Source organism: Eurypyga helias, unplaced genomic scaffold, assembly GCF_000690775.1.
Source record: "Eurypyga helias isolate BGI_N326 unplaced genomic scaffold, ASM69077v1 scaffold4310, whole genome shotgun sequence".
Lineage (NCBI taxonomy): Eukaryota > Metazoa > Chordata > Aves > Eurypygiformes > Eurypygidae > Eurypyga > Eurypyga helias.
This window is the reverse complement of record NW_010227467.1, coordinates 54,721-69,408: the sequence shown is the minus strand read 5'-3', so window position 1 is coordinate 69,408 and position 14,688 is coordinate 54,721. Positions and strand designations below refer to the sequence as shown.

The following is a 14,688-nucleotide window of genomic DNA, read 5'->3' as shown; positions in this document are numbered from 1 at the left end:
CAGCCAGGTTAGATGGTGAACAGGACAATGAGTAACCCATCACAAAGGCAAAAAGAAGATCGGTTTCTCAGACAATAAAAATGAAGACATGAGCCACGGGCACTTGAGAGACCAGGATGGCACTCTGCACCTACATGGCACTGCGAGAGCACAGCACTTAGGGAAGTGAAGAGCAATTTGTTTTCCAACCATAGAGCCTCTCCATGCCTATTGTGGCTCAGCAACAGCATGGAGAGGGCTTGTTCCAAGGAAGTGGTCTGTAAACAATAATTAAAAAATAACCATCGATTAGGAAAGCATTTGGCTTGAAAAGTGTCTGGCAAGCCCTCTCCAAAGAAATCTGTCTGCTGGGAGTAGCAGATGTGTGGGCATTTTAGGGTCAGTCTCCAAGTTTTCAGCCTCGCGGCCCTACGAGAAGCAGAGACTTTACGTAGCAGATCACCTCTGTTATTACTACTCACTGACGACAGGATCCTCCCTCCGTATAAATATCTGAGGAATGGTCCCCAACAAAATCAAAGAGTAGCTAACAGCCTTTATATGCAAGATATCTAAGCTGTAATCACAGTAAACCGTCTTATATTGTATTACAACAGGAAATCCAGTCATCCCTTTAGAAGTCCCTCTCTTCTACTGATGACACTCCATGTTCTGCACAGCCCCATCAATAGCTTTCCAGGACAGATGGTGACACAGATCCCTTCTAGCTAAAGTAATAGCATTAAATTACTCATAACAGGGAACCCAGAGAAGCAGATGCACCATGATTAGCAAGAATGCCAGTTACTTAAAGGCTTCTATTAAAATAAATCTCTTGGCAGAGCAGCATAGCATGGGACACAGCACATGACCTCACCACAACAATCATAGATGAATAATTCCCATGAATGTCATCTAAACACTGGGCTAGCCTAACCCCATTTATCATCTGCCCTTCACAATAGGACACAACCGGCTGTAAACAAAGCCTTCCGCTAGCGAAGAGAGGTTGATCAGATCTTCCATCCCCTTTCCCAGTCAGAAACGTGCCTCACTACCACTAACAACACGGAGCACGTCTTGTAAAAGACTTAGTCCGGCAAACCCGTCCTGGCACGGCTGAGTGGGAGCAGGTGACTAACTGCGACTCGGTATTTTTTCTAGCGGGGTACAGCTCAGTAAAGGAATGATGGCTGATCGTACCGGTGACCCCCACAACTTGAGGAGTCCCACTACAGCTGGAGGAACAGCATTCACAGAAGAATGATGCATAATGCTGGGTAAAACAGCTAAGAGACGCCTTATCATATCAGCTGGAGAAACACAGAAGTCAGACTGTGGAAATTAAACTTGTAGTGCTTTGCTCTTGGTGAAGCAGAAGAAAAACCAACCCCACCAACCAACGCAGCATCGCTCAGAACGCCAAGAAGAGTAGCATCCTAAACCGAGCCCTTCTCCCGGTGTTTCAGCCCCAGAGTAAAGCTCAGGTGCACACACAGAGAATCTGCAAGGCCTACGGCAGCGCTGCAAACGGCTCAGGGGCTTAGTTTCTCCTAAAGTTTATTTTATTGAACCTCACGACTTTGAGTAACACAACGGTACTGCAGAGAACAGCAAACACGGGGGGGTTGCATGGCGATAACAGCGATGCAGACATCGTTCTAGCCTTTACAAACAGATTATAGCTATAATCTCACCTTGTTTACCACTGATCATTGTTTACAGTACAACCCCTCCAACTAAGTAAGTTAGATAGTGATTACTTGACGTGCTTTAGCTTCACGATGAAGTTTCCTGGGGCATTGCAGCAAGGTATTTACACAGAACCAGTGGCCTGCTTCGATGACCCGTGACAGTTTTGATTTGAGATTATTCGAATTACAAAGACTGACAGCACTATGCTTGGTAGACCTATTGTCCGTGAATAATGAAGACACAAATCATTGTCTGGAAACAATAAGCAGAAGAGGGGTTTTTTTGCTTTTTTCCTCCAGCTCCCATTTGGCAACAGGGTATTTTGATAGTCCAGACAAATTCTTCTGGGAGAACACATTAAAATAACACTGAATTCTTGGGACATTTTTTTATCCCATTTAGACACAGTATGGACACAAGAAGTTTACAGCTGGTTGATGGTTCCAGTTAACGACAACAGCAAACAAAGGCATCTATGTAGCCACTGAACAAGAACATGACAGAAAATATCCCCAGAGGATCCTGCTAACATACTTGCTCATACTGTTGTGGCAAGGGAGGCTGAGAAAACATTCTCTACGGCCAATTACTATTTTTTTTTTATTGTTTTGGATGCTAAGGCTACCACAAACGCCAATTAAGTCCCCAGAAATAGACCTGTCCTTTGGGAGCCAGAGAAAGCCTAAACTGCCTCACGCAACCCGCCAGACAAGAAGATGCCTGCAGCCGCTCAGGATGGATGACCCCTGCCATCACTGCATAGTTTTTAAGACCCAATTTCACTAATCAGACCTATTTTTAAGGATTTTTTCTCTTCAGTTTCAGAAAGGAAGTACAAAGGTTCCTAAGACGCAAAGGGTCAAGTAACAAAATTTAGGCTGGGAGAGGAATATTCAACTACTTGTTTTCAATCTCTTCCATACACTAAAGGAAGAAAATATTCCCAACTATCTCCAGTTGAACATTATTAAGGCTGATGGAGATTTCACTCATCTAATTGACTTTCCAAAGCATTGCTCTCTTCCCATCACCAACTGCCTTCCCCGATGTGCTACCGGCAGCTGCCTACCAGCATCATCATCTCCAACCTGCCGCACTGGGCAAGAGTGGAACCTGCATGCCCTAAGGAGGTACCAGCTGGGGCACGGCCGGTGCGATGCACGGGAGTGTAACGTAACATCTACTTTATACCACTCTTCTCTCGCCTATACCCAAGAGAAACCATGAGAGAGATCCCACCCCTCACTCATTTTTCACTACTTTTTTGTTAGCTCACACAAGTCAAATGTTTTGGCAGGAAATTAAATTATCTCCCTTCTGCTTTTACGCTTAAAAATTGTCTTGTTTCCCCCCTCAGCCTTGGTAGACAAGTATTCAGTAGCTGTTTACAGGGTATAAGCAATGCAGCCTCTTGGCCTCAGCCATGTATCTGGGCTTATGTGCCAATAGTAGCATTCAAACACCACAAATAAACCAGCACAACAGACGCACGGTTTGAGCCGTAGCTGCTGCAAGCCAGAATTAAACAGCACCTAAAACAACACGGCCAATGACTGAGACGCTGGAAAACACCACAAGGTCCTGAAACGAAGGCATGGTTTGTTCTTAACGCGTTTCTCCAGTGCAGGTTTTTGTGCGTGGATAACATGCACAGTGAGGACATGCGTGCTCATGGGTGTACCCGTCCCCTCTTTGGCTCTCTTGCTGCGGTATGACTCAGCTCTGTGTTCTGTTAACCACTCCTTTCTGAGCATTTGAACTGACATCTAATTCATTACGAGCAATCTGCTTTCACCACCGACAACCTTCCGCCCGCTGATACAGATATCTGATAGACCAGGCACCATTCGTGGGTCGTACTTATTGCAGGTAATCGAAAATCAGGTCTTCGGCTATGAAAACAAAATGTTGGTTTACCCTAAAAGTACAGCAGAGTCATACTTCCGAAGCTGGTTTTTGTCTTTTCAAAATGTGTTTGTCAAAGACCCGAAACACTCAGTTCAAAGCTTATCACCATAATGAGGGTGATACCTGAGCAAAAAGCTTTTTTTCCAGTGGGAGAGAAGGGAGCAGAGGAGACGGTACTATTCCACTCCTACAGAAGCCAAGAAGGAGAACTTCTGATCAGATCAAAACCAACATAATTTTATCAGTGCATAACATGTTCTAGGAGCAAGCAGGAAGTTGCATAAATTAAATTAAAAACAAAAATCACCCTTACGATGATTAATGCATTAGTGCTGAAGTAGAACAGCACACCAGCTTCTTGTTGTCAAAGGCTTTTGTGCCACAGCCAGAAGAGCCAAGTCCTCTCGCTTTAAAGATGATGGAATCAACAAGAGAGCAATGTTTTGAAGGGGGAGACAGTAACCTGAAGACACAGAGCTGCTGGAAGGGCCATGTCTAGTACCCAGATCCTTCAAGGCCCATCCTAACCATGACACAGCAGTCATCTTCACCAGGCTTGAGTAGGGACCTTGACCTAAATACAGCCAAACAGTCCTCACACAGGGAAGTTTCTCTACTCCTGTTCTGCAGGAGGTGAGTGTAGTCCTACTGGTTATATTTAACGGCAATATTAAAGGTAGGCAGGAGCTAGGAACCCTGTCCTCTCAGGGATGGGTTTTAATACTACTTAAGCCTGCACTTTGTAAGGTATGAATCGGAAAGAATCCATGTCAAGTCAGAGTGACAGTCCTTCAGCAGCAACATTGCTAGAGGACAGAAAGGGTCTGGTGAGCTTTGTTCTGTTACCCAAAGGCAAGGCTTACTCTATCATCATGTGCAATTAAGTTGGCGCTACCTTAACGGGAAACAGAGGCCAACTGCAATGGGATTTCCCTTGCTCTCCAGGAACACCATTCCTGCCCTTTCAGAAGTTGTGGACACCACAGGACTGCGTTTCTGCTTATACCATGTGCATCACATTATGAATGCAGGCAACATCTGTTTCCATGGCAATGGGACTGCATCAGCAATCCACTGGGTTTAGTTTAGGCCACCTTCACTCAGGCTTCAGCGCTGCACACAAATCACTCCTGTTAACAGCAACCCAAATGATGTCACTAGTAACCATGGTGCCCACAGCTGAGGCTTCCGTGTGCCCTTTGCGCTCCAACATGCATCCTTCACGCATGACAATTATTTTAATCCAATTACTGCTGTTGAAAAAAAAAATACACGAAGGGACAGTGTCAATACTTATTTAGCAAAGGAAGGTTAGTTTGAGTCAACAAGATAATGATCAGAACATGAGGCTTTACAATAGCATTTTGACTCCGAGCCTCTGTACGCATAGGAATGAAACCCTGGGGAGAGGGGAAACAAATCTGTTCCTCATCAATGGCTTCATTAATAAAGGCAAAAAAGCGGTTGTTTTAAACATCCTCCTAGGCTGGATCAATGGCTGGGCAATGCGCAGTGCTTCGCTCCATCTAGGCAACACCCCTTCCCCCAAACACCATCTGAACACAAAACCTGGTCATACGTGTTTCTACTGTCCAGTCAAAAAAACCCAAAAGTAGTCCTAAAACAAGAGAGAGAGAGAGAATTGTAAAGTGTGTGAAATCAGTCTTCCCATCCTGGCAGAAACCTAGTCACAGAGCCACGGACAGACTGCCGCCTTCCAGGCTGCTGTGTCAGGCAGCCAAGGAGCAGAGACACTTCACAGAGACCCAAGACCTTGCTGACTGTGATCTCCTCCAGATTCACTCACTTCTCATCCCTGCCCCACACTGGGTTTGGAAGCGACGCCTGCTCCTGGCAGATCAGAAACCACAGCAGTGGCTCAGTCTCAGCAGGGCTGGGCTGTCCCACACTGCAGCTGGGGGTTACGCTCAGCCATCAGGACACACAAGTACCTTCTGCCCTTCCTCCTCAAGACAGCCTGGCTTCATTGGGGATATCCAAACCCATCACCTTATCAGGTAGATGATTTTGAGAGTAACCATACAGTAGCTAGCATCTGTCTTCCCAACCCAGTGGTGCGCAGATGTGATTTCCGGGAGGACCCTTAGGGTTTTTCCCAGCTCTGTTGGGACCTGCCATCTGATCACCTCCCTGATTTCACCAGGGATATTGTGGGGCTCTTCCCTCAAGTTTACCAAACAAAAATTGGGACTATCACACAGGAATTGCTGGCATTTCGTCCCATGCTTCAACCACTGTGTGATGCTAGCTCCAAGGAGATACCAAACACACACGGAGAAAAGATGATGCCGCCCACGACAGGTCTTTCTGTCGGAGAGAAGCATGTGCAGAGCTGCTTTCTGACGGGAGGTGCACTAGTGCCCAGGAGATCCCAGGTCTGTTCCTGCCACCCCTTCGCTCTCCCAAGAGTGATGTGAGGTGGGGGTCACAGCCCTTTGCAGCTGCAAGAACCATCTCCTTCTGGGTTTCCAGCCCCAAATCCTGCAAGACTCGCAGCCAGCAGGAGCAGAGCAGAGCTGAGCATGCAGAAGGCCCTGCAGAAGGGACCGTTCTCACCCAAGCACGGGCAGGTTACCTGCACTGCATTGGCAGCATCACCGTTCTTGGCTCCTTTGTAAGCTAAAACACCTTCCTCAAAAAAGCCCTGGCAGGTAAAGGCAGGACAGGCTGTCAGCAGTAGACTCGCACAAGACAGAGCAGAAATATGTGCAGCATCAATTTGTACAAACCTCGTATGCACTGCATTATTTAGAATCAGGTCTAGTTATTAATGAAGCTGTTTGTACAAAACCAGGATATTTTGGGGGCAATCAATTGTGCAGGACTATAAATAATTTACAGCATTAAGAGAACCGTTCTCATGGCCACTCATTAATCACTTTGCCTTACAAAGACGCTCAGTCACACTCCTACGGAGCCAGGGCTGGATGTGCCAGAGGCACATCAATTAGGAATCACTTTATTATGGAGATACCTCAAACTTGTTTACCCCACGTACTCCATCTTTCAAAATGTCTACTACACTTCCAGCTCAGTATCTCATCTTACCTTGAGTATTTCCTTCTCTCTCTGTAAATGGATTTTTCACTGAGTTAACCATGCCACAGACACTGCCTGTGAGAATCACTGTCCCTGGTTTAAAGGGAGGTAAAGCAAGTTACCCATTATTATACTGTGAGTCAGGAACTAAATTTCAGCTCAGGCTGTTTTGGATCAATTCCGATCCTCTGACTACATCCCTTAGATTTTAGGAACCTGGTGCAATTGTTCACTAACAATAGGCTGTATACTGGAATACTTAAGGACTGGATTAAAGAAATCCCCACAGTTTTCCTAATACTGAATTTATTACTTGCCTTCAGGTATTTGAAAAAGCGACAACCTAATCTGTGTCAACAGTCAACGTTTTGTCCACACATCAGAAATCTTCTTTTGTAAGAATAACAAAGAAGGAAAAAGGATTTTTGACAGCCACAAACTCAGTAGGATTATCAGCGCTGTGCCCTGGATTAAAACCAGTACAAATCTGAAGTTTAAAATCAGGTTTGTGTTTTAACCTTATCTCAGCTTCACTCCGTGTTGTTAGAGAAAGAGCACGTGTGAACTGCCAAGGCAGCATAGTTCGCACTCTAAAATCAACTCCCCAGGTATGGAGTAACAGCCAGCTGAAGAACTGTTCCAGGACAGTGACAACAAAACAAGAACTAGAGTAAATGCGGAGAAGCTGTGTGCTGCTTCCGAGCATTTTCCCAAAACGCTAACCCACACGGGTGTCACTGGCACCTGTGCAAACCAGCCCACAAGCCTGACAGCGCTGAACCTACCTGTCCCTCCCTGGTTCCCACAGCTAAGCAGTGTCTCACCCTCCTCTTTCAGAGGGACGCAAGCCCTCGGGATCACCAACAAAATACCAGGAAAACAGAGGAGGAAGAGAGAACGTAGAAGTCTCAGTTTTTGAATGCTGCAGCACAGAAATTTGCGGAAAAGCTTCAAACCAGGCTTTTCCTTTTAGACTTGTGAATATTCCAGGGTCCCTGGAGCTGTCAGCAGTGTCACCTGTTTTTAAAATTACAGCTTATGTGTCTATCTGTCCAGATGGCCAAGGCATCTGCAAACGAAATAAAAATAATCAGCTGTCCTGTTCTTCAGTGTCCAGGGATGAAGGGTTAGTTTGTTTTCCCCCCTCGATCAATCCTTCACCATCTGCTGAGCCTGCTGGCAGCTACCAAGAGGAGCTAACAGTTTAAGGGACACGACACTTGCACCCACGTACCAGGACACGGCCTCAAGGATTGCCACCACCAGGCACGTGTTTGAAGTCTGCTCTCGAAGGTGCTACCCGAGAGCAAATGGAGGAGAAAACAGGACAGCGCAGGGGTCTGGAGGCTGAGACAACGGGCAAACCACGATTCTTCAGAAAGGAGGAAAGCAACTCGGGGTACCCCATCAGCAGCCACAGCAGGTGAGTACAGCACACCACAGATGCTGGGAAACACGTGCTGATTTCCCAGGGACACCGATAAACACAAAGCCCGGAGGGGACTGTAGAAGAGAGGCTCACGTTAAGGGATGAGAGGAGCCCTGGATTCCCGGGATCCTGTCTGAGGTCAGAGACAGTGCTGAGCAGATGGGTTACCTCAAACAGGGGCCAGTCCTTCCCCAGGCGCAGACCTGCGAAGTGCTGAATGCCAAAGTATTAATGTTATAAGCTTGCAAGGATGACACAGCATCTCAAAACATGTCTCATCCTCAAAAAACAATCGCTAGGTCCAGAATATTTTTAAAATGCGTTATCTTTGGAGGAAGGTCACACGTACTCGGCGAAAGCTGTCTGGAGGAAACGAGGACTGGAGTTATTTACAGCAGGTAAAGTAAGCTATGCACACTGATATACACGTAAGATTTAATAACAAGAGGAATTCTCTCATCTTACGTAAGGGTCAGAAGGGCAACAGCCTCTCGGAATCTCATGGCATATGGAACCACAGTAATGAATGGTATTAAGATGATAAATGGACTGACCTTTGGCTAATAACATACTGGTCTTTCTGACAAATGCATTTAGATCTTGGAATACAAGCTTTTATGAGATAGGGAGTTAACATTAAAGTGTGTGTTGTTTCTGGGGTGAGGAGAAGGCGTACAGGGAGGCAGGTTCCCTAAACACACAAGGAAAGGAAGCAAGTGTTACAGGAAAGGGTAGCTGTTGAGACACAAATATGCAGGGCATTTAAAAGACGAAGAGTTAGAGACCCATTAGTAAGATCCCTCTGATGTATAAAACAGGATGGTCTTATCCTTTGTGTCTGAGAGGCTTCAAAGTTCTTGCAGAGACAGAAATATTGCACATGCCTTTGGTGTGATGTGCAGAGTCAGAGAAGACACCCAGGGCAGAGCCTTCCATCCCGCATTTCTGTGGGAAGAAAGAAATCCCTAGAGATGCACAGAGTTTCCCACTCCATAAACAGTTTGGGCTTCATGAAACTCTTTCAGTGCTCGCCTCTGGTTGCTTTCTGCTTATCTTGGGACTGGAGACTGCAGCTTCCCCAGATCAAACTGCAGCTCTCCCAGTCCTACGGGAGACTCTCAAGGTCGAGTTTATGCCGAGATCTCTCACCCTTGGAAGCAGGACAGACTTTTAAATACGCGTACAGATTTTACGAAAAAGCTATGCTACAAAACTGTTGTCTAGAAAAGAGGCACAAAGAATAATTTCACTAAATATTTTGCCTGGTTTATGCACTGGAATAGAAACAGGTCACAGTAGGAAGGTCGGTCACTGGTTCCGAGCTCAGATATAAAAATGAGATGTTTTAATGTGGATAGCAAGAGAGACAAAAAGCCAGTGATGCAAAAACCACCTTGTGCACATGGAAGAGCTGAGACCTAACCGCTCTGCAGCCAAAGCAGCAGGGGCTCCCAACCTGAACATGTGCCAACACTGCGCGAGAGCTTCCCCATGAAAATACGGATACTGATGGCCTAAAACTTAATAGAGAAAAGCAATCCCGTTCAGATCTGCTGGGCTTCAAGCAAGTCAAAGGTACATTAAGTCCTTCGCTGTAATGTAAGATTAACTTATTTATGGAAGAATTTAAGTGCTACTTAAAGTACTGAAACCACTGTCTCTGCAGATAATATTTCAGAAGCTAGCAGGAAGAAACACTTAAGAGACTTGTTGCTCTCTTCCCCCCACCCTCTAATTTAAAAAAACCCAAAACATTAATGAAAAAGCAAAGCAGGCCACTCGCATCAGTTTTCACAGCTTTATACACCAGCCTGGAGAACTTGAAGAGGAATTACAGAGCAACACAGGCACATGCACAATGATTTACTGCATGTCTCGCCTGCCTGGTAGCGCAGAGAAGCAAACGAGATGCTGGGTTATATACTGCACAATTTTAATCTCCCATCCAGTAAACATAGTAAATATGAGCACAGCCTGTCCCGGTTTAATGGAAGGATCCTTTGCTACCCGGGCACGATGCTGCTTCCATCAAATCTGATGGAAATTTTTGTTGAGACTTCAAAGGAGGAGGATGGACTGTTTGCTCTGTGATTCCTTTCATGATGCAAAATACTCCACGGCAAAACTCCCTGAAAAGCGACTGCAGCACTAGAGCTCGAGTCCGAACTTCCCAGCCCCACGGCCCGGAGGCACTGCTTCCACAGAAGGGTTCCCAGAGCGACTGCGGGGGCCAGCTCCTCCATCCCTCAGGTGGAAGGTCCTTGTGGAAGACTAATGAAGTGGAGGACAGTGCAATCTAGGAAAATTATCTGATTGCTCTTAAAAGAGCAACTTTGTAACAACTGGTTTGGAGTTTAATGGGGATCTTCACTCATGAGCTTGGAGTTAAATGAGTGATCAACTTCAAGGACATGCTTAAGGCTCTCTAAAACCCTTGAGGAATAACTGTGACATCTCCTTTTCACACTGTTGGAAAACTGCTTGTTAAGGGACCAGGCCGGCTGGCATCTCCAGCATGAACACCACCATACTGTACTCAATGCGTCTTGGAAATGAACCTTTTGCTTTTAAGAATCGCTCCTCTCCCCAGGAACTACTTTAAATCACTCTGTTCTACATTTCAGACAAAGATTTCTAAGAAATACCTCTGCACTGCTGTTTTACACCAATATCTCAGCTTGTTTCCCTAAGGGGGTTCAACGTACAGAACTTGCTTCTCCTGTGGCCTCCGTATGCGTTTCAGAGGAAAAAGAAAGAGACAGACGTGGAGCACGTTCTTAGTCTCTGAAAAGAACAGACGTGCCCCGCTGCGCCACCCCCAGCGTCTGTCTCAAAGACAAAACCTCCACTTTTAAATCGAACTGAAGAAAAAGGACATCTGATGTCATGGTCTAGGAGCGGCTCCCATTGAAGTCGGCAAGAATCCCTCCATCAATTCTCAGGAAGAGCTGAAGCAGATCACTACCAAAGACTAAGAAACAGAAGATAAACTCCACATTCCACCCGAAGAGGTTCCGTTATATTTTTTTTTTTTCCAAATGCGAGCTAAGACCTGTATTTCGATCAGAGAGCACAGTTAACTTTTCCCCTTGTACTACTTGCACACACGATGCCGTGAAGTCACGTGCTGGTCACGCACTTCTCCGGCTCACCTGGATCTCGGGCTACACGCAGTGTTTCCAGCTCACTCCTCCGCTCCGGGTAAGCGGAGGGAGATCAGAGACCTGACACCACCTATTGCTCCTGATCTAAGAGGAGACCTTACTGTCCTGTGTATCAATGTGCTAGAAAATTAGAGCAGGGCTGGAGCAGGGCTGGATGGCAACTTGGAGGTGTAGTTTATCGAGTAGTTTCCTGAGCCAGTGAATTTCCCCTTGCATGAAACCCTTGTGGCATATCTAGTCCTGTGACATTAAGATAAGGCCAAAATCACTGTCAAGTGAGCAAATTAGAACCCAGAAATCTGCATTAATGAAATAAAAATAAATATTTTAACTTCTGAGTGTGAACGTCAGATTTAGCCCTCTGGCCAAGTCCTCCCCGTCTCGCAGGAGGCCCCCACAGACACTCCCCCAATTAATGATTCATCCTCCGTTAACTCAGGTGGGGTCCTCCCTCCTTAGTCAGCTCATTCTCCTGTACGCTCTACCGCCTGCTAACCAGGTCTGCCCAGTGAACACTCCGCGTCCACCAGCCAGCTCTTCGCTCACCAGAGCTGAACCAAAGTTGGGAGAGAAGTCGTAACAAAAATAATTACAACAGTATTCAAAGCAGCTACAGCATCGGGAAAAGACATAAAAACAAAGAAAAATGTTTACTCGTTTATACTAACATTTAGCTTAAACACACACAGATGATGCATGCTTTGTATTTCTGTCAGAAAAAGGAATCTGACTGTTAACACTGGAAATTGCACACCGTACGCTGCTCTAACAGTCAAACCCAAGTGCTTAAGTCCTTAGAGGAGCACAGTTGGAGAAATGGGGGAGCTGTGCTTTTGCTTTGGTTTTTCTGGGGTTTTTTTTGAGGGTGGTCGTTTTTTTTTTTTTTTTTAATTCATTTAGGTTTTAAGCCAAAGCAGGTTTTTCTGGCATCGCTTCATCCTGCCACAGAAAGCAGAGTTGTACTGCAAACTCAGTAATAAATGCGTGTTCTGCTCGATGAGCAAAATTAAATCTTATTTAAAGTGTGGGACAATGAAATAACATTTCAGATTCATTTCCTTTTAAAAATGCTCCTGGTTGGATTTCAAACACAGAGAGAATATGGGTACAGAGGATTTCAGTTACAAAAAATCCAACATTTTAATTAACTGCTTTATTGAAGACAGGGAATTCAACAGAAATTCCCATCAGTATTCAGAAGTCTATTAAAAATAATCTCAGTTTTATGCCCAAACTGATTAGTATCTGTTTCATACTGGTACATAAGGAAAGAAATATTACATCTAGATTTCTAATCTCCACCCCTCCCCAAAATTCAAGGTTATGCCTTTGGTTTGTTTACCTTCTCAAATTTATACTAGACTGTTTCTTCCCAACAAAGCAGCATGAGCCTTTGGTTTGCAGCTGGAACTGGCATGGCCAGTAACCACAGCCCAACTGGGAAGCAGTGGCTGCTTAAGTGCTGCAGCTTGATCACTTCCAGGTAGGCACCCACACACTTAGACTTGGTGCTTCTTTCCATAGGAATAGCCTATCCATGAGCTGCTGTTTCCCCAGGTAGGTCAAACAGGGGTTCTCTAATTTAAGGACAAGAGGAAGCAAGTGATAAACTGAAGTTTGCTATTCCTTTAGAAGCACTTTGCAGGCCCCAGATTTAAAACAACCTAATTGTGCAGCAATACTGCACTCCTGCACACGAAGCCCTGCGTGAGCCTGCACCCACCACGCCGGCCGAAGCGTCACTGACCTGTATCATGTACAGCTGCGCAATCCGATACTCTTCCACGCTCATCGGAAGGGGAATACGGTATTCCTTTATGAGCATTTTGAATACAAAATCTTTTGTCCGTTCAGAATCACAATCCGGAAGCTTTTAGTAAAGGCTCCTTAAATAATGGCAAGCAAATGCATCGAGGATCCCTGAAACAGAGAAAGAAAAAAAAGAGAGAAGCAGTTATTTTCCATTCTTATCAGAGAACATCCGATTAAAAAAAAATAAAACAATACGCAAGCGTTAATTTTTGTAATAGCCATAAGCTTCATAGCAGAGAGAAAACCCCTGGTGTGCTACCAGACCCTTGGTATCATGTTGAACAGAACCCTTTAGAAGAATCTTGATTTGCTTCAGGGGATCCCACCAAAGCTATTACCCTCCTGACCTTTGCCACCGTATCAATCAGACTTTCATATGCAACAGCATCTCCACGGAAGAGACGGACAGAAGCTCAGAAGGAATAGGCAGCCCTTCTGTTGGCAGACAGTGAAGCATCTCTCCGGTGTCACCAGTACACCAGCAACGCATCCACTCAAAGGTATCAGGTTTTAGCCTCTCGCATTCATTCAGCAGCCAAAAAAAGGCTTAATCAGACTTCCTCAGCCCCCAGTAACGCCACAGTGAAGAAAGTCACTTGGATTCTAACAATGAAGGCAGAAGAAATGTATTTTCTTTCCCTGCTTTATTTGGAATTTCTGTCTTGGTAGGATTCCTTCTCTTCCACCTCCCAAGTAGTCTATAGGCAAAATCCTCCTGCCAGTGATATCAGACTCATTTTTACGCTCCTGCTGCATAAGAAAACAGCCAAAGATCAAACTGCAACATAAAAAAGTCCCATCTTACCCCGGTTCAAGGCAATTTAATAAAATTATTGCTTTAGAATACAGGGAATAGAGCATTTACTATGTCAAGGGTTAAGGCAGTAACTCCTCAAATATTCTTAAGACTCCCTGTGGGCTGCTGATAAAGGCAACAAAATCACGTAAGGAAAGGAAAAACGAAGAAGATGCCTGGTGAGGAGGAGAGGACACAAGTGAATCTGTCTGCTATCAGGCAACATTAGCCTCAGCAGGATCCGATGACCACTTTTCCCAGACACCCGCCTGGGGAAAAAACACCAGAACAAAACCAACCAAGTGATCTAGTGGAATAAACTGTGGTCTGGGAACCAGGAAACCACACGGCTGCCTTGGTGCTTCTCGGCGTTTGCACAGCACTTCACCAACCTTTTACAAGGTTTGGAGAGGTTTAAACACGTGCCCGTGGTCACGGAGCAACCAGGGCCGACAGCCTGCGTGGATAACCCACCTCTGTTGGCTTCTCACCCGCGTGGGACTCAAAGGGCACCGCAACATCTCCATCTCACAGCAGACCTGCTGAATTCAGAGAGGGGCACTGCTAGCAACATCCCCACTCAAGGGTTTGCCCGACCCAGGCACGCAGCCCCCACGCCGCCGGGCTGTGAGCTTGCTGTCCTTTGGTTGCCGCATATCTAATCTGGCAGTAAAGCAAATCCATCCCAGACCAACTCTTCTGGAATAACAGCTGTCTGTCTGGTGATGCATCATCTAAACAATTTCTCTCCAAATTCGATTCTCTGTTTCATTTTACTGCTGTCAGAGCAATCTGCGTATGGAGGGGTGGAATAAATACCCAAAATCTTTGCCATGGCAAACCCT

General features: G+C 45.6%; 1 protein-coding gene across 1 annotated transcript in view; it reads right to left on the bottom strand.

The window, feature by feature from the left end:
- The window catches only part of LOC104513025 (membrane-associated phosphatidylinositol transfer protein 2-like), a gene marked incomplete at its 3' end in the record, with an annotated part of 33,397 nt that extends 20,313 nt beyond the window's left edge, over positions 1-13,084 (bottom strand). The window contains exon 1 of the mRNA XM_010156246.1: positions 12,983-13,084. Within this exon, the coding sequence (XP_010154548.1) occupies positions 12,983-13,060 (78 nt within the window). The remainder of the gene's footprint in view (positions 1-12,982) is intronic.
- Positions 13,085-14,688: the final 1,604 nt, after the last annotated feature.